This window comes from Fistularia commersonii, chromosome 2, assembly GCF_037954325.1.
Source record: "Fistularia commersonii isolate RoL2024-O1a breed Wild chromosome 2, RoL_Fcom_v1.0, whole genome shotgun sequence".
In the NCBI taxonomy this organism is placed as follows: Eukaryota; Metazoa; Chordata; class Actinopteri; order Syngnathiformes; family Fistulariidae; genus Fistularia; species Fistularia commersonii.
In genome coordinates, this window is record NC_141285.1 from 8,940,743 (window position 1) to 8,961,876 (window position 21,134).

General features: G+C 37.9%; 1 protein-coding gene across 1 annotated transcript in view; it reads left to right on the forward strand.

Moving 5' to 3' along the window:
- The window catches only part of wdr11 (WD repeat domain 11), a 55,542-nt gene that overhangs the window by 2,824 nt on the left and 31,584 nt on the right, over positions 1 to 21,134 (forward strand). Inside the window, exons 4-11 of the mRNA XM_086166086.1 lie at positions 193 to 366; positions 1,294 to 1,495; positions 6,436 to 6,601; positions 9,434 to 9,536; positions 10,115 to 10,313; positions 10,951 to 11,051; positions 12,494 to 12,670; positions 20,299 to 20,383. Coding sequence (XP_086022212.1) covers positions 193 to 366; positions 1,294 to 1,495; positions 6,436 to 6,601; positions 9,434 to 9,536; positions 10,115 to 10,313; positions 10,951 to 11,051; positions 12,494 to 12,670; positions 20,299 to 20,383 — 1,207 coding nt within the window. The remainder of the gene's footprint in view (positions 1 to 192; positions 367 to 1,293; positions 1,496 to 6,435; positions 6,602 to 9,433; positions 9,537 to 10,114; positions 10,314 to 10,950; positions 11,052 to 12,493; positions 12,671 to 20,298; positions 20,384 to 21,134) is intronic.

Genomic DNA, 21,134 nt, shown 5'->3' on the forward strand with positions numbered 1-21,134 from the left:
GATTCTTTGTTTAGAAACAGAGCATTATCCTGACAGCCCAGTAAAGAAGAAAATCTATAATCTTCTGTGCTTGTTTTCATTAAGCTGTTCTTGCCATTACTCTCCCCTGTCTACATTAGTGGGCCACACTATTTCTCAATTCTCTTCCTGCCTTTATAATCCTGTATTGTTTCTTCTCCCTCTCTCTGTCAGATTTGGAGTGGTTGTGGAATCAGGATGCATCTTGTGATCTACTTTTGGCGGTTCATCCACCCAACTATATTGTTCTGTGGAATGGAGACACAGGCACTAAACTATGGAAGAAGAGCTACGCAGAGAACATCCTCTCCTTTTCTTTTGATCCATTTGACCCCTCCAACTTGGCATGTTGGTGAAAGTCTCTTTTTAGCTCACACCTCCCACTGTATTTCATGCAGCAGCATTTTCATATTTTTCTTAAATAATCTGTATGTATTTTAAGAGGTGGAACTATATGCATTTAGCATGTAAGATTCACCATAGACTGGTATGGGCCATACTATATTTACAGTTTAAATTTAATGAATCTCACTAGTTTCAAAGTAATGTGTTCCTGACCCTCATATAATGGAACAATGGAAAGTTAAATTTGTGATATTGAGTCGCAGAAGCAGTGAATTAATGGTCCTGAGAAAACCATAGTATTGGTGGAGTTGAGAGATAAGATGTATTCATGTTTACTTTTCCGTGGACAACTGTTAACTGGATTTGAACAGATACATTTATTTTTATGAACTGGATTCCAAAAATTGACTTTCCAGTATTTCTCATGAGAGTCATGACAGGAAGGTCATGAGGACACACAGGTAACAACTGACTGATCTGGAATTAGAATTTGTCTAAACCATCCAATTTTTCCATTGTATTCAATAATGTCACTAAAAACTCAAAATATAAAGTGAAGAATAGGGCACAATACATTAGTCAGCATCCAAGTTGAATTTGTTTTCAGCAGTCAGCTTTCCATACATTTTATTCATACCTGAGAGAGAATCCAGTTTAGAAATTTGTTTAGTGTCTCTTGTTAGTCATGCATGAAGACCCTATCTGTTGTTTTTTTTTGAGTATACACTCCTAATAAATAATTGATAGAATTGATAGAATTGATAAGGCCACAAAATATTTTTTGTCAATTAAAAAAAACAACTGTTATCTCTCTGGAGCCATTAATAGAATGTTAGCATTTGTTAACATTGGATTTTTGGGAGGCGGAGAACAGAAAAGTTATATTTGACTTAATAGTGTTTTTTTCTTTTTCTCTTTTTTTGTTGCCAGTGCTGACCAGTGAGGGAATAGTCTTCATTACAGACTTTTCCCATTCCAAACCACCAGGCAGTGCTGGAAAAAAGGTCTATATTGCCAGCCCCCATGCAAGCCCTGCACATACTAAGCCTGCACCTGCAGCTGCACCAGCCCCCACTGGTGCCAAGAAAGCTCTCAACAAAGTTAAAGTGCTTATTACTAATGAAAAACCAACGTAAGTATCATTACCATTAAACTCAGGCCTAGCAAAATCTATTATACACGATGTGCACTGTTTTAAAGGGAAGAGTTTAATTTAAAAAAAAAAGTAAAACGACGATACTCAGCTAATATTAGTACTCATAACTAAAAACTGCAGATAAAAGAAAGGAATATATGTACTGTCCAAATAAGATGATTTTAAAACGATAGCAATTATTTCAAGAATGCACTGATCAAAAACCACAACTTGAGATACAATGATGTATTTAATTCTGGTGTTAGGGATCTGGAGGCAATTCACTGTCAATATTTGCCACATGTTAAGAGATGAAGTAAATAGATTTTACTAATCATAATGATATTCTTTGTTGTGAGAACAGTCTGTGTGCTGTATGATAAAGTGTATGAAAGTTTGTTTATGAAGGATCTCTGTCATCCAGATCATGGTCCGTGACTTTTAAATTCATCGTGGCAGCTGGACTAAATTTATCCTTAAAGACATTGCGCCTCTTTTTTTGAGAGGTTTATTTCACCAGGATAGGCATTTGACAACGACCATATGAAGGTTTGTTTATTTCATTGCTAGCTAGTTAGACTGAGACTGAGAGTAGACTGAGCCTGCGGTAAAGTTACCCTGTTTCGATTTATATTTCGATTTCAAAAATACTTCCGCAAAAGATGCCATGTCGTATGACTTTATGTTGATCTGATCTTGAGCCAAAACCAGCACACGGAAAAAAAAAGCACTGAAGACATCAGTAAAGACCAAGACCCACTGAGAGGGCACACAGAGTGTATACATTCACATGACTTTGCTGCATCATCTCTACCTTAATCAGGCTGATGCTATACATTGCATATGCCTGTTCCAAATTGGTATACAGCAGCTCCACACAGTCCTAGAAAACAAAGATCTTTCTTTATCATTAATCACAGTTCCCAGAATGCCTCTTGTTTATTTTTCCATGGAAACATAAGACATTGAACAATGCACTGTGGTAGCTGAGCATGTTCAGGAAATTTGACAAAATACTTTATAAACCGGGCGGCACTGTGGCGCAGTGGTTAGTCTTTCGGCCTCACAGCACGAAGGATCTTGGTTCAGTCCCGACAGGGGGCCTTTGTGTGTCGAGTTTGCACGTTCTCCCTGTGTCTGTGTTGGTTTCTTACCGGTTCGCTGGTTTCTTCCCACAGTCCAAAAACATGTAGAAAGTAAATTGGAAAATTTGCCCAGGTGTCCGAATGAGAGAGTGAATGGTTGTCTGTCTATGTGGCTCTGCGATTGACCAGTCCAGGGTTTGCCCCACAAAGATGGACTTGTCTTACTATATTATATAAATCCCTGATTTTGTGTAATGGCTTGCAATATCAAAAATATAATACTGATAGGACATTTCCAGGCACTTCTGTTATTCAATTGAAAACCAAATTAATGCATCTGTAATCTCCTGTAACAAATGCACACTTTTTAATTGTTTAGGGTTTTGTTCATCAAACTATAGTGTTCCATATTACATTGTGATTAACCCAGATAGTGAAAGAGGCACCCATTCAAAACATACTTTTTGTATGTGCTGTCCATGAGACTCAACATATACATACATATTCAGATACAGACATATACATATATGTGTGTATATATATCCATCCACCCATCCATCTTCCGCGCTTATCCGGAGTCGGGTCACGGGGGCAGCAGCCAGAGCAGAGAGACCCAGACCTTCTTCTCTCCCGCCACATGGTCCAGCTCCTCTGGGGGGACTCCAGGGCATTCCCAGGCCAGCCTGGAGACATAGTCTCTCCAGCGTGTGTGTAAAAGCATTAAGTGTATCAATTCAGAAATAACATGTATTTCTAAAACTTTGCCAGGGATCAGGACACATTCATTGTTTGATATGCTGGCAGCTTCCCGCCTCAGTGGCCGTGCCTGTCAGACAGGTTTATTTATAGCAATATTACCCCTATCGCTCTGTCCACCCATCCAACCAGCTCCAGAAACAAACACTCCATTAATCTTCCTTGTCTCTTTTCTCTCTCCTGTTCTCCTTGTTGTGTCCACTTTTAGTCTTTGTGTCAGTTCTTCCTGTGTGTGGCACCCCCTTTCCTCTTGTTTAAGCTCTTACCCTCAAAAATGTTTATCATTTTAGACACTACAGTTGCTTAACTTTAATAGCCGTGTTCTCTGTCCTGTTGATTGATGGCGGATTTACGCAAGACTTTGCTGCCACATGCTATCATTTGTGACATGCTGAATTCAGTGCCATTTCACTTTAGCCTCATTAAACAGCCTTTATTGCAGATAACATGAAGTGGGTGCAAGCTCATGCTTGGACCTGTCGAATTACACATAAACACTCACGAACAAGCTTGTCTCAGATGCTTAATATTTCACATTTTCTGAAATGAGCTTGTTAAGGTGTTGTATGGTAAAGTGGCTGAGTAGGAATCCAGATAAATCAGAAAATACTGGTTGGATCTTTGAAATGATAATGAACTTTGCTTGAGCAGAAAGTTCTGCCCCAACGGCATTATGTCAGTGTGTGACCAGACGCATGATACAACTCTAAAACAACAATAAAGTAATTGAAAGTAACCAAATTAATTCAAATCCATTAAATATAAAGCCAAATTGAAAAACTAACCTCTTAGACAATTCTTCTCATTTATTAAGGGTAGGATATGTCATAGAAAATCTTGCACCACTTTTTTTTTTTCCTGTTTCAGCAGTAGCCTGTGACAGTGTTGAATCATACACTAATACAGGAGTCCTAAAATCAAACTGGCTTATAGCCCTTGCTGGTATTTTCATTTTATTAGAGGGTCATTGCAGCATTCATGTGGTATTAGAAAGTGCAATATTTCTAAATAGAGGATCAATGACTTGAGACTAGTGTTCCCACAGAGGGTGCTCTTTGGTGAATTGCTTTGCTGCCTCGGCTGTGAACTCACGCACCACATAGAACTTGCATCATATAAATCTATGTCCTTGTCTGTATGGAGACACTATCCCTCTCTAGTTTTTTGGCTTGTTTATTCCCCTCAATTGCCTTTTAGTATTTATTCAAGAATTGGCATTTGAGATTAGATTCCTTAAAGACGCTCCATTTATTTCTCTGGCGGTCTTTTTTCAAAGCTGTCTGTTTTCATTGCCCACTTTGCAGGCCAGTTGGTTTAAAAGGAACAAATTAATTTTCTGTAGCAAAGAACAAATAAAAGATGAAACCAGCCCTGTTCATATCACTCAGATTGCTTTAAAATACTGATTTCCCTTGTTCTTTTTTTCATCTTGTCATATGCATAATCATTTGTTTATGAGTTTTCATATTTTTGTCAAATCCATTGGATTCTCTCATCTTCTGAGTGAAGCTCCTCTTCTGTCAACAAAAATGTGACATATATATACACACACTTAAGGTGTGTGCATGTACACATATTACAGCTTGTTTCTGTGTTTATCACCTATTGATGGCTCCATCAGAGAGAGAGAGAGTGGGAAATATGTGAGGAGTGTGTGATGTTCCATGAGTTAGATGGCTGAGTGTTTTAGCAGAGTCTTATCTTTTTCTGCTTTGTTCCTTTTCTCTCTAAATAACTTTTGGTTTGCTTTTTGTATCTAAGACACATCTCTTTTTGTATTTGTTTCTGTTGTTTGTGCATTTGGTGGCTCAAAATTTCATTCCGTTTCACTGCTGTGTCTGATTTCAATTTGATGGTAACAGTGTATGTAGCTTAGCAATTCCTAAAGGTACCTTTTCAGAATCTTTCCTAGAAAGCTATGACTTGTTGATCTTGTTTTTCTGCAATTTAATTGATCTATTTGTAACCCAAAGCAGTGGTTCCAAACCCCGGGCCGCGGACCAGTACCGGTCCGTGGATCAATTGGTACCGGGCCGCACAAGAAATAATAAATTATTTCTGTTGGAGTTATTATCTGAGACTGAACAATCTGTACTTTGAAAAATCTTTTATTTTGAAAAGTCCCGGAATCTGTTGGCTACATCTGTCGGTCACTTGAGCACCAAAAATGTAACCCACAAGCTAACAAAATGAGTAAAAAACAGATATCAGGCGGAGAGTTTCTTTTAGAAGGGGAAAAGGTGGATCCACACAGTGGATTCAGGTTTATTGTTATAGTCGCAATATACAAACAGAGCTTGACGGTAAAATTGTCAAGCGTTGACCTGTCCATGGCAATAAAAAGGTTGGGGACCACTGACCAAGAAGAATCAATTATGGCTTTGTACCTGCTGAACAATTTATTATAAATCAGCACCTTGTCTCCCGCTTTATAACTGAACTGCCCAGCATTTATAGCTGCTTTTTTAACTACCAGTCAAGGCCCTGCTTCCATGCATGATAGAATAGCCTGCCATTCTAAACACATGAAAGAAGAAATGATAAACTGCAGACATAACTTATGATTTCCAGAAAGGAAGAGATGTTTTTTGCAATACCTTTGTAATTCATCAGCCTCCCATCACTATACCGAAATTCACTTTTCTGTTCCAACTAATTGAAAGAGACTCAGACTGCTGCCTGGGTAGAAGTGAACTAACAAGAACTTTTTTTAAGAAACTAATGCTAAATGGAGTGAATAGTCTTTTCCATTTATTCCCAGGATTTGTCATATTGTGTAGTCAAGGCCAAGGCTCTGCATATTGCTACTAAGGAAAACTGTGTGTTTGCTCATATGTTTGCAGTGCATAACTCAAAAAATGACTTCATTTTCAGTTTTTAAACCTTTACATTGTATACATTCATATCAGTCTGTTGGTATTATGGGCTCCTATCTTAGTTCATGATCATTTGGAGAAACAATTTCAAAGGTCACAGATGTTAGTGATTAAAAGTATGGTATGTTAGGCTTTAATCTGACCTTTACAGATAATCTGTCAGAACAAAGCTACAATACACTATACAATAAACAGATTTCTCTTTCCCCTTTATATTTAGCACCGAGGCAGTGACGCTGAATGACTGCCTTCAGCTGTCCTACCTGCCATCAAAGAGGAACCACATGTTGCTGCTGTATCCCAGAGAGATCCTCATCCTGGACTTGGAGCTCAGCCAGACTGTTGGTGTGGTGGCCATAGAGCGCTCTGGGGTCCCATTTATTCAGGTTTGGGAGGCTTTTCATGTGTGGACAGTTCAAGGGAAAATGAAAATATCAATCTTGCTTATATTCATTGTTATTGTTTTTGAATACTACTATAACATTGTTATACAATGACATAATATTCTACAACTTTGCTTTTTCACTCTAAACAAAATGCTCTATAGGATATTATAAATAGGAAGCTATTGTTCATGATCAACTGAATTGACATCAACCATGTGTAATATTGCATTATTTCAACCCATTATTCCAATCTAAATGAATGCAATTTCATTGAAAATGTTGTCACTAATCATTGGCCAGGATTCTTCTACCAAAAGTGCCCCCCATTCCCTCCCATGGACCATGACATGAGCTAATGACATTTCTGGCAGCTTCCAGAATGCTTGCACTAATGACTTAGTTGATCTGGCTTTGATAAATTAAAAGAAGGCTACGCTTCTTAGATTAAACATGGTCTTACAACGTTTTTTCCTCACCTCGATTGAACCCTTTGCACCCGGTTTCTAGTCTTCTATTATTTGCAGGGATTTACCAAGGTCTGTCTTTTTTATTGATGAATCTTCCTAGCAGCCAATTCAACCTGCCGTGGATGATAAAGTTCTCTACTTTTCTTTCTCTCTGCTCAGCTCACCATTGTAGAGGGATAGAGGAATCACAACACAGCAGGACCACACAATCCTTAGCTACAGAAAAAAAGTTACAAGTACCAAGACCATCTGACTTTCGTCCTGTACTGCCGTATAGCAATACTATTCAAGTAACCTTTTGGTGCCAATGCCCTTCTTTTGAAAACTTAAAATCTAATTGGAATTTTAAGAATGCTGTGGGGGTTAGATAGCGGATTTGTCACAGCTTCAGATGGAGACAGATACTGTCTCTCTGTGTCACACTTAGGTTTCATCCTGTATGGGGAGGAATGACGATTCTTCAGGGTTTCTTTACATTGATAGGATCCCAGTGCTCTCACATCAGTGCTTAAACCTTACTTCAGCCGTAAATTTGACCTTTTAAATGTCTTCTCTTGGCTTTCTGCATATGCATTGGCCAGTTTGCAATTCCTCCTTCGGTCAGAATGCTTAATTGACATATTCTATTTCTTATTCAAACAAACATTCATTTATCACACTTTGTTTGGCTTGTCAATGATCTTGTTGTGAAATGCATCCTTGGTTAAACACCTCAGAGGTGAAGAACCAGACTATCGTCAAGGAAGATACATAAGACATGTGGAGTGGTATTAGTCAGCTGCCCAAGCCCACAGTGGCCAGCATCTCCTTCCCTAAGTGTTATAAAGTGCTTGTCACATAGCCAATTTGCATGACTGATGATCCAGCCTTTGCAAATGTCCAGACTAAAGAATACAAGCTCCCTAAGCCAAGACGAGACCAAGATAGCAAAACATCTAGACATTTTTTTTCCATATTCTTGGATTTGTCATTTCCATGTGTACAACTATGTGCACATTACTTAAATTCTATCAGCTACACCTAGAGAAACAGTGAATGCAAAGCAGTCAATTGGAAAGCTGCAAGTATAAAGGATTGTTTTTGTTTGCTGTGAAGTGAAAGTATTGACCTCCGTCTTTAACATTTTAAATACTCGCAGCTCGTAGCAGGGTTAATTAAACTGATAATTGCAATAAAGTCCCCCCATGACTGCTAAAAATTGGTAAGTATGCAAGTTTGTACACTGATCTGGTCCTGACCCCTCAAGAAATCAGGGCTATTTACCACCGTAAAACAATAGTCCAAGGTTTGCTGTTCGGCCTCCGCAAATAACTGTTCGAGTGGACCAAAGAGCTGAGACAATGTGTCCATGTAACACTATCTTATGATTTTAAAATTTCACCATTAAAATGGTGTATCGTATGCAAGTTTGAAGTTGTGACTGTGGTGGATGAAAAGTATTGTATGGATTTCTTTTGTATTTCTATTGTATGTATTCAGAGTCATCTAATTCATAAACATACATTAACTCAGGGATTGGCTTAATATTTATTCGGATTGTGTAAAACATCAGAAAGGACAAACTGCATCACAGCATCTTTCATTATTTATAATTGTAACAGCTTGTAGCCTTATGAGTCCGTTTGGTTTTTGGGAATATAACAATTTGAACCTCTTAAGATGGAACAGGTTTTGTTCTTACAAACAATGACTCTTATAATTGCAATGTTTTGGGGGATTTGGCCCATTCTGCACAATAAAGATCACCATTACAATCTCTGGACGATCCCAGCAACCTCTGATGTAGTTAGGGGTGTGGTATGGGGCCAAAACATTATACAGTACACTTTTTTTAAAGAATCTCAATTTAAAGTATAAAATTCATTTTTGCCAATGTTTCATAAACGCTAAAGACCACAGTGTATAAGCATAAATAAAAAAGCAATGATAATAACACTTAAAGTTGCCTTAAAGTAGCCCTTGTAGAAAGTAAGAAAGTTGTTTCAGAACAAAACTAAGACAATGAAACCATTCAGCTAACAATTACTTTTATTGACTTTGCTTTGTGCAAGAGACAGCACCTTTTTCTTAATGCCAAAAATGCTTGGTCAACTATAGTGGACTCTCTCACTCACTCTGTGTAGCTCTCTTGTTTTCACTCGGGCTTTCTGGAAGCTGCACAATGTCAAATCAGATAATAGTTTTTACTAAGTTCATATCATTATGGTTTATGGTTACGTTTATTTTTGTCCTGGTTTACTTTCAAACCTGCACATATCCTTTGTTTCGTTGTTTTTTATGGTTTGTTTTGGCACCCATTTTTTTATTAAATACTTTTATCATAAGTGTAAGCGATTGTTGATTAACTGAGCGGTATTGTGTTTAGGTTATCCCCTGTGCTCAGAGGGATGCCCTGTACTGCCTCCATGAGAATGGGTGTATTACCCTTCGAGTGTGTCGCTCCACTTCTGTTCCAGAGGACACGGCTGGTATGAGCCCTGTGACGCTTCTTCACGTATAAACCGCATACTAGTTGCATTACCCTACCTCCTTTTCTTGTGCTGTCTTCCAGTCATCATCCATTCATCTGACTTGCACTGCAGTCAGAGCCTGTAGCCTTTCTCTGTGCTCCAGTGAGCATTTAGCCTCTCGCTGTCTCATTTATCTTAGGATTAGTGGGAGACCAATTGTCTCGCCAAATCTCTCACTCTCCTCACTTTCTCTCCTTGCTATCACAAATGCTCAACTCTCTATACCCCATCTTTCATTTCTGCCATTTTCTTCAATAAGTCTGTTTCTCCCTCATTTATACTCCCATTTACTGCCCTCCTTTCTTATCAGTATATATTTTCCTCTCCTGCAATTCACTTCACACTCACTTAAATAGTGTCTTCATTTGTTTCTTTTTTCATTTTTAACGCACTCTAACCCCATCTCACCCCCCTTAATTAGCTTCTACTCAGTCTTATCCCACGTATATTTCCATGCCTTCTGTAGTGCTATCAGTCACTTATAATTCCCAATATTCTTTTTTTTTTCCCTCCACTCTCCCACCTTTCTCTTTCAGACCCGGAACAGAGCGTCCAAGAGCTGGTGTATGACTTGCGATCTCAGTGTGATGCTATTCGAGTCACCAAGACAGTCAGGCCATATCGTATGGTTATCTGCCCTGTCAACGAAAACAAAGCTGCTCTCATGGTCAGCGACGGCAGAGTCATGCTTTGGGAGCTCAAGGCTTACACTGGCAGGGCCCTCGCAAATCCTAGGTACTAACAAGTAATTATAGTTCTACATCAAACTTTTTATAGATAAAAAGTAAGGAGAAATAACAGCTTTAAAAGTCAGACTACTTTGTGAGGTGACTTGAAGAATTCTTTTCATTGTCTAAATACTATAATATAAATTGAGTCTCTGCAGTGAGGGTCACATGTAGGATGTGCTGATGCTTCAGCTACGCATCACAGTTGAACTCTCCTCAGCTTTGACGGAGGACTTCCTTGTCGCCACTGAGGAGACCTTGTTGAATTAATCTACTTGAAGGATGGGGCTTTTCTATTTTAGGCTGTTTTCGTACACAAAATACTAATTCCGATATATCCTTGCAGTTATCATAGCAACCTAGAACTCAGTATTCTGTATAAAAGCTGAAAGAAAACCCCAAAACATATTTGTGTTAGGTATGACATTTATTACATTTTCTTTGCTTAACTTATTCAGACTGAGCCACAATATTTCATGGCTTATGCTTGCAGTTCAACTGCAAGTTATATGAATCTCTCTCCCAGTATAAGTCCCAGTATACATTCACAAGTGATTCTTGTTTTGTACTACACATAATAGGGCTCAATAATGAATTCCTGTTGGGTTTTTATAACATGTTGATTAATATTCCATCTCTTTCAGTTTGGGTCTTTCACCACTCTACTCTCCGGTGTCATTTTGTGGAGGTCCAGTGGGTCCGAACCAGAAACACATTCAGGACCTTTCTCTCAACAGCATGATCGGTACAGCTTTTCACATCAACAGTACAAACCAGAATTTTTTCCTGTTCATCTTTCTTGCCGTTCCATTTAAAGGAAACACAATAGCGCCTAATGGTTTTTCATTTGGTAAAACATGATTACCGGTGGTTTGTGCCTCCGTCTGACAACACGAAGGACCCTGGTTTGAATCCCACAGGAAGCCTTTCTGTGTGGAATTTGCATGTTCTCCCCGTGTCTGTGTGGGTTTAACCCAGGTTCCCTTACACAGTCCAAAAACATGTGAAAGTTCAATTAGAAAATATTGGACGTTCGTGTGTGTGTGTGGGTGCAGGCATTCATGGAACTTCATCCCATCCATGATATTATACCTATGTTGGATATACGAGCCTTTGTAAACACCTTCACTTTCTACTTTTACTATCTTTCCTCCATGAGTGATATTCAGTAATTTCCATGGGCACTTGTTCTATTCTTATTTTCACTTTCTCATTTACCGCGCCATTTGGCTTGTGGATGTTTTCTTGTCACTGGTCTTCCCTACTCACTTATTCTCTCATCTCCCTCGTGATGTAGAGCAGTAGAGCTCCTACAAAAAAATAATTTGGCTATTAAATAATGAAAAGGTGCAGGTTTTTACATTTTTCTATTGTTTTCTATGTGAGTCAATCTGCCTGTGAGAGGAGGATCTGATTTTCATACATTTTAGAAGACATGTTCTTGGAACTACTGCTCAACCTGATGGATGTGAACTGAAGCTAGTATAAGAAGAGGGCCTAGTGGACTCAAAGTTGATATAATACCCCAACTATCACCCTAATTCAGCTTGGTAGTTGCTGAGGTATTGGTTAAGAAGGCCGGCAAGAGAAAACCACTTAGCATCATTACACTTAAAACAACTTTGATGTATTTTCTTCTTTGATATCTGTTGATGTTTTCTGCTGGATATTACATTCGCAAATTGCAGTGATGGGTATTTAGAAGAAGGATTTTTTGATGAAATGGCCAACTTAATTTATGCATCAACAAATGTACTTGAATGTCAAAAGATCTGCTCATATATATGATGAATAGTTCTGGTTAGTTTTTATATAGTATCAAAAATGTAGTTAAGCAAATTGTAAGCATTGAAAAGCCTTCTGACACTCAGTAAAACAACCAAATAAAAAAAAAAAGGATTTATAAAATTTACATTGGCCTACTTGGGGACTGAGGCAAGAACTCACTCACACAAACCTTAGTAGCTATTTTCTCTTTGATCTTCTCATGTTACTCACCAAAAGAACAGCTTCAACTTGTATAAATAATGACATGTTTTTTTAAAGAAGTGTTTTACTGATGTCTGTAGTAGCAAGGATATACATTGGACCGATTCATAACTGCTTACCATTAATTTTGAAGACTTTTAATGGATTTTTATTGGAAGCACTGTGTTGAAACTTCATCCAAGATCTTTTCATCTTTAGGTCAGACCTTGATAGTGGGTGAGTCCCCCATCCTGTCATCTAACCAGCAAGAGGTCCAGTTGAAATTCCTGCTGACCGGCCTTCTCTCTGGTCTGCCGCTGCCACCATTTGCTATCCGCATGTGTCCACCCCTTACCACCAAAAACATCAACCACTACCAACCCATGCTGGCTGTCGGTAGGTAGTTTTCCAAAACAAACAAGCATTCCCACAGTCATACATAGTAAAACACTCTGCAATGCTACAACTCCTTAACCTGTATTAAGATTAAAGTCAAATAGTGTCCTCTTTGTATTTTGTGTATTTGACACATGGGACGAAATGCCTCTCATTTCATCAACGATTGATTAATAAAGTGTAAGCAAAGTCAACCAGTTCATTAGATAATGTTCAATACTAAGTAATGATAACAAGTGCATGTGGTTCTTAGTCTGACTCCATTGCCAAGGAAAATGAATCCTTTTCAGTCGGATATTCCATTTGCATAAAAAAACACTAGTTTGGCCACAATTGCCTTGACTTACAACCAAGTAAAAGAATACATGATGCGACAACCAATCTGAGGTGGGGACCCCCATGGTGCCCTAACATTTGGAACTATATAATCAGAGAACAGGCTCCTACCATATACCTTTGCAAGTTCAGCAGTCAGCATTGTTCACAGCAAAAGTTTTACGTATGTTCATCATTTAAAAAAATACCAAAACATTGATATTTCATCTACAAAGTTGAAACGTGTGTAGAGAGCTTTACCAGCTCTATAGCTAAACTGGGTCCAGTCCAGTGCTCAATTAAAAGCAGTTGTTTTAGAATATGGTGTGATCATGGCTCCTCTTCACTGTTTGGGGAAAGCTGCTTCATGTCAGCAAGCGTCACCTTTTTTAAATCAAATGCTGTGACTCACTGACTGTCATAAGTTTGTGTGTGTGTATGTATGTGTGTATGTGTGTATGTGTGTGTGTGTGTGTGTGTGTGTGTGTGTGAGTGAGTGAGTGAGTGAGTGAGTGAGTGAGTGACTGAGTGAGTGACTGAGTGAGTGACTGAGTGAGTGAGTGTGTGTTTTGTGTGGGGGTGTCATGATCTTTGTCAGTGTACCTTGGTACATCAAGTTATACTATCCACAGACCAAAACTTCCCTGATCCTGATCCCCTTTAAAACTTTCACAGAAGACTCTATAATTAAACATAAGCGACCTCAGGTGACTTGATCCACAAATTGAGTAATATGTCAGAGGATACTGTGAAAAATATTTCTTCATCAGTACAAGTGAGATACAATAACTATTAAACCGTATGTAGGAACAAAGAGGAAGGGTAATTCCACATTATTAAGTAAATTATATTGTCAGTTTTCTGCTTGCCTTATTTGGATGTACGCCTTGTATGCCAGTCTACTGTGAATGCGGTGTATGCTATGACGCTACAACAAAAGTTTTATTTTTTATTCATTTATCGCTATAGACGTGTATTATTTAAAGGGAATAGAAAATAAGCAAACATGGGGGGGATTCTAACTCAGCCAGTGAGACTATGTTTGTTTTTTAAATTTCCTTTTGATTTTTTGATAGGACATGATGATCTTCCTCTCTTCATTGAGAGTGACATGCAAAGCTATTGGATGTCTCTTGATAAGTGTCAGTGGGATTGGAATATGGGGCAGTTCAAGAATTGTACGCCCACTCTGAGGGGGAATGTCATTGCAGCAACCATTGTGGGTAGGGTTTCAGGCAACTTAAATAAAAATAATTAATTTTTTATCGCAGAAGAAAAGCTTATGTGTCAAAAGTGCAGTTGTACCTTTTTTCAGTTACAGAATTGCTACTCAAATGGTGGGGCGTACCCACCTGGGCTGGTGTGACCCCAGGAAACATGCTAACAGTGTAGTATTAGTTCTAAGGTGTAGGTTTATTTTTGCACCAAGAATGCACACACACAAAACAGAGGAGGAAATATGAAGTGCAGTGAACAAACCCTCAAGAGACACTCTGGAAAAAAATTTAACAGGAATGATAAGAAAGGCGGTGTGAGACGGGGATAATGAGACAAACGAAAGTCACCCGAAAGCTTAGACAACGAAATACGACGATTTGTTTGTAGCGCTTGGCTTCACTGTGACTACGGTAGGAGACGAGGAAAGACCAGTGGTGGTAGTGGACAGCATGATGCCAAATAAATTGAGGCGTCACTTAAAGACGTTACACCCCTATTACGCTGATAAGCCCCTAATTTTTTTCAGCGAAAACATGACAAATATAGGCAACAATCATCCCGCTTTGTGAAAGCTATTTTAGTCAAGCCCCCAGCAGTGTTACGTTAATAAATGCTAATAAAGTTATTCGTTGTTGCAAGTTGATCTATATTACTTTATTTTCATTAACGTTAATAAGGATACAATGTTATGCAGAGTTGTACAAAACAAATTTTATAGACAAATTATGCCATTTATAGTTGCGGTGGGGAGTGGGTGGCGTGAAATGTTTTCTTCTTCCTAATGGGGGCGAAACAGAAAATAATTGAGAAGCACAGAGTTACAGTATTTGATGTGTAATTTTATGTCTACCAAAGAAAGGTCTTTCCACTGCCCACGCTTTCGTCATCAAGTAGAAATTGAAAGCCTCACCAGAACATGCATTTTAAGCATTTGAAGTGTCACCAATGTACTAGAGAGTCAGATTTTGAGTAACTCCAGCACTTTTAAAGGAACCTAACATTCCCATTTTAAAAAAATCCTAGGTTGGAAACTAGTGTGGAAATAGTTTTCATTCATTCGAACTCAAGATTTATCATCATATTTAACCCTTCCTCCTGTGAACTGTTAGGGAAGAGTATCTTTCTGGCAGTGATACTGAAGAGTCATTACTGTACCTTTATTGGTGCACCATGTCTATTTTACGTTCACAAGATATTAAATCATTTTCATATAGATTCATCATACTGTGTGTAAGACTCTAGGTGCTTTCAGATTGTGGGAAGTTTCCAGTCGGTGCAACATTAGCAATTGGTATGACCAGCTACCATTGGTCATCTAGCTCTGATCTAGCTCTGATTAAAGCATCAGACATGAGCGCCTACCATTTATTTTGATAGAAATCTTACAGGTCAAGGTGAGTTACACAGGATAGTATATTTTGATTCACGCTATCCTCAAAATATCTTGAGGTTGTGCACAGGACATATTGAAAGTTATCTGCTACCAGACATATTTATTTCAAAGATATAAAGAGGAGCTCTGTTAAGCTCCAAAACCTCCTCCTCTGTAGAGATATTTTCTTCGTAATGAATAGTTTAGCAAACTCATGAGTGTTCCTGCAAAAATGTCTAATTACATTTTAAGAAATGAAACTCGATTGTTCAACACTACTCAAAAGTAAAAGACAGTCCAAATATCCTTTGAAAATAGCAAAAATCAGGTCCCTTGCCCACTAATTATCATTAATTCTTTTTAGGTGTAAGTGATGATGCCTTGGGCTCTACCAACCTTGATGACCACTTTGAACATTAAGTACTTCATATGGAAAACAACTGATGACTCATGAAGTTCTTTGATATGTCAAGCTCAGAATTGCCAAGGGTCTATATCTCCCTGGTGGGACAAAATGTCACTTTTTTTGTAACGGTTGTAGATCTGGAACATTTGCATAAACTCAATCTACCAATGTTTTTTTTTCTGTGAGATTCTGTGTCTTTCATTTCCTGAAAGGGCAAGCCCAAAATGAAAGGGAGTTTTGCTGACAGGCAGGCAGAGCTTAAACTTTATATGTTAATACTCACTTGTCGTTATTCTGATTTTAGGTGCATATTGAGCATCTCATTAATATTTACACTAATGTTTCATGCAGACAAATATTATATGTTTACTGATTGAGCCATAGCAAGGATACAAAGAATGGATGGTGATAGATGATTAACTTAAGTAACTCCTGAAGGGAGCAGAGGAAAGGAAAAAGAAAATGTAACCCCATCACATTATTTCCATATTCGTCACCAGTACATATGTGATGAATAAAGATTTTGGTGTGCTGAAAACTATATTCTCGTGTATCCTCCTCTGTGCCAGGAGAAACTGCTCATCTGATTTGATTAAGGACATTTTCTGTTCCCAGAGAGGGGAATGCAATGTGTCTATCAAATGAGAAACACTTTGAAAGGGCAGGAGGCTGAATGACTATCCATCTGCAGCTACACGTTACAAATGTAAATGTGTTAACAATGGCAGCAGAGCATCACCTTGGACCTGGACTTGTTATTAAAATCTAGGGAAATTACCTGTCACTAAAATGAAAGCAAAAACAAATGTAATACTCAAAGGTATGCTTTTAACATTTTAGTATTCAGTGTTATTTTTGAATTTTGATATTTTTTCATTAATATCAATACTTGCAAGCTACACCAGAGTTTTTCAGGATTGAAACTAAACTTGATGGCACTTCCAAAAAGCCTCTGAATGTCTTGCAAAAACTCGATGTTTTTGTCAGAAGACAAAATATTAATCGTTATTCTTCTGAGTAAAATGTCTTCATCATTATGTCAGAATGTCAAAATCTCACTTTGAATTCAACTTCTTTAGGCTTTAGAAAGTAGCAGCCCATTGAATCTGGCTGCAGTCACAGCAAATGATGCTTATGCATCATCAAGACACACACATAATCTGAGATATCAGCCTCCGTTATTACTCTCTCTAGACAGCTGCTTGGTACAGGAGGGGGGAGGAGACATGTTTTGGATGAGCATGGTAATTTCCTTGAAAAAATGTTCATTTATATTTGCCACAGTAATTGGGCATAAAATTGAGTCAGAATTTGAATGGAACTGGGGGGGAGGCATAATATGCCTATCTGTTGCTCTCTGCATAAGAGTCCAATGCTCAAGCAACAAATTACATTTAAAGCTCAGACGTGCACAAGCCTTATCTTGCCAGTGCATTGAACCTTCAGTTCAGTTGTCAGGCTGAAAAATTGGCTCAGCTCAGTCTCTTACCATTGCCCACATAAATTAATCATACCTGAAAGATGCATTGCCTCCATCATTAACAGACAGATGAGTTTACAGACAGATGAGTTTGGGTACCCTCGCCTTGCACATCTTGGAACATTTTTTCTTTTATTTCATGCAGATAAATACATTGTACCCTCATTGATTAGGCAAAGATATTTCTTATGTTTACTCTGCCTTATAACTTTTGACCACAATAGATCTAAATTGGATTCCATGGTTTATTTATAGTCCCAAGGTCTATTTACATAAAACAAAGGGCATCTTCAAAAAGAGCTACAACAATCCCTCAAAATATTGATTCTTATCTGCAATGAGCTCTACTTTTTTGATCAGCAGGCTGTAGTTTCTCTTAGATTAAATACATACAGTGGGATCCCACTTTTTTTGACTTGTGTTTGCTGTGTAATACATTTCTCACCTACCATTGTTATATTGGGTGGTAAACCAGTAAGGCAGTCCCTGGCTCAATTACTGAAATGTGTCTTCTGTTCTGCCTCCTGGCAGCTTAAAGGTTAAGGTTTACACACTTGAAATGGAGAGCATAACATTTGCAGGAGGTGAAAATGTTACTTAAAAAAAAACATTTTCACTGTTAAAGAATTATCTATGTTCAAGTTCATACTCTATGGTTATACTCAGAGGGACTTTTTTCTTATTCTGGAGTTGCCCCCGGCGAGAGGTGCTGGGCATGTATGGGCATATTGATTGCCCCACAGCACGTTGGGGTTCAACCCAGTGGACGAGAGGGGAGCCCCCCACCTCTGCCTCTGGGTTCTGACTGTTGTTTGTGACTATGCACCCAACAGACAAATATATTATTGAATGTATAAATTAAATTTTGATTGCTTTGGGGTCTGTTGGAAGAGGGGTCACCCCTTCCATTGGAAGGTTGGTGTTTCAATCCCTGGCTCCTCCGATCTGCATGCCAAAATGTCCTCAGGCAAAACACTGAACCCCAAGTTGATCCCAATGGTGAAGTTAGCCGCTTAAAGGGCAGCGCTGTTGCTATCAGTGTCTGAGTGTGAGTGTCGATGGGTGAATTGAAAAAATATCCAGTGGAAAGCACTTTGGACCTTATATGCTGGTAACCATAACATGACTGGATTTATTTTTTATAAATCTATTGATATAATTAAGTTAGCAAGTCATAAAAAATGATAACATATTAAATTAATTGGTGCACATTGTTATAATGCAATATGACTTAGAAAGAATGCCTCTAAATGAGTGCTGTGTACAACTAACTCATGGATAAATGTATCAAAATTAATTTCTAATTTGTCATGCATTAATAGTTTTACATTAAGTTGTCTTGGTATAAGAAATTAGAATGTGCAGTTTAATATGTGGTTATGTACAGGAACGAATCCTTATATTTAAAACTGTTGGATTTTACTGTATCTGTAATAACATCAAAGTAAAACAGGTAAAACAAGACATTCATCTGACGCAAATGTGATGAGCTTGACTGTAAGGAACACATATTGCTCATAAATGAAGTTGGAAAGTCAACCATGAATACAGTAAGAATACATTTTCTACATGTTTTTACCTTTCAAGATAGCAGCCATCTGTGTTTAACAGAAGGCCTGATTGGCATATTCCCTGTACACAGTCAATTCTACAGTCACAAATGCATAATTACTTTCATATACCGGTAATTTGCGGTAATTTTCCCCACCTCACTAATTGGATAATATCTGCTACTCTGCCTGATGGAAAGACAGTTCTCTCATTGTCTCCTCACAGATCACCCTGTACTTTGGTGTGGCAAATTTCCATGCATTCATACGTATATTTATGCCATACAGTTTGTTAGTTGCTCATCATCAAACAAATAAACCATTTGTTTGATTTTTTTTCCCCATAATTTTTAGCCATGATTAGCTGCTGAAATATAAGAAGATTAGTGCGTTAAAGATTTTGTAACCAAGCAAACAAAGGTAGTTTGACCTGCATTGTTCTTTGCATCAAATTGTTCTTCAAATCAAGCTAGCTGTCCTTTTGCTTAATGAGTACGGAAAACAAAAAAACAAAAAAACCTAACCTATATGTCAAATGTAAGCAACTGACACTGTTGGTGAAATCATATCAACCTGTTTGCTTGCGAATCTTATGTTCCATGTTGAGGGTTAACTAAGAGTCACCTCCCCACCTCCCCCTTTATGTTTGCTGAAACATCCCAGATTCCCTTTCTAAAATACAGAGCGCAGGAAATTAAATTTAATTAAATGTCATTAAGTATTAAAAGAAAAAATATCAGGAGGAAAACAACAAAACCTACTAAAAATATTTTTAGCTTAGAGCACGTTTTTTACGTATTTGAAAGACATAAAAAAACGTGGCAAAACAAACTAGAGCACAATATTTTGATACCACAACTTTAAATGATAAAAATAAAACTATAATTAAATATGAAATGTACCTGGAATAAAAATGATTTTAATATTAATTCAGTGGTATTCTGGTTTAAACTTTTGAGATGTGTTCTGCATGCACATACTGCATATGGTGCAACATAGAGGGAAGTTGGTGTCAAATGTCAGCTGGGGTATTTGATTAAACAAAGTTGAAAAAAAAAAGACTTAGTAAGCTGTTTCCCAGGAGATGAACCAGCAGAGTCTTGGCAGGATGTATGTTGATGTTTTACTTTGATTTAACTTCATATGGCTGTGCATTCCGATGAGCCTCATCTCCTGATATCTTTGCTGGCTGCTGCTAAGTTAAATATATGTCTTGTTGTGTTATTTCTTTAACAATTTTATTTCATAGGTTAAGTGTGATATCTACTTTCTGTCTCTTCTTTTAAGGCACAAGTAACGGGTCTGTGCTAGTTTACAACCTCACCAGTGGGCTCCTTCACAAGGAACTCAGTGTCCACTCGTGTGAAGTCCGGTAAGATTTTAACTCCTTAGTATTTTTGTTCTTTTAAAGATAAAGCACATTTTTTGCAGGGCCAAGGGTTTACCTCGGAGTAATGACCAAGTACATGACCTGAAAATGTGCAACGATGTAGTGAGGAAATATTTGACAGTTACAACCCAAGTATTTTTGGGGAGTATTGATCATAGTAGAACTTGATGATTCTACCAAATGCAGCAGCAGACTGTTCAACTGACACATTTGTGAGTGTACTAAAAAAGTCAAGGGATCCCCCAAGTTTCTAGGGCTTTCTGGGGGAGATGAATGTCTGCAAAATCAATATAATAGTTTTTTAGATTTTACAGTCTGAGCTGCAGAGACTAACAAGTTCTTGTGTCTCCTTTTCCATTGTCAAATTACATACAGAAGATAAACCTTACAAGCCTAGCCAAGATAGTATGGCAACAGCAATACATATTTAAACACAGTGTAACACTCACTAAACAAAGTGGAAGGCATATAATAGAACAAGTAAAAACAGACAAAAATGAGGGAAATTCTGAACATGGGAGATAAGCCTTAAAAAAATCATTATTGTGAGGGAGCTTTATGAAAAAGCTTTGTCGATATTGTCCATAGATAAGTTTCAAAAGCTGCTTACAACGGTCCAACCGTTCAGCCAATCGTAGAGATTAGGGAAGCTGATTCCTAAGGCTTGCTTTTTGTTAAGCCCTTTTAGAGGTATGGATAAAAGAATGAGATTTAAGAAAAATAAAGGTCAAGG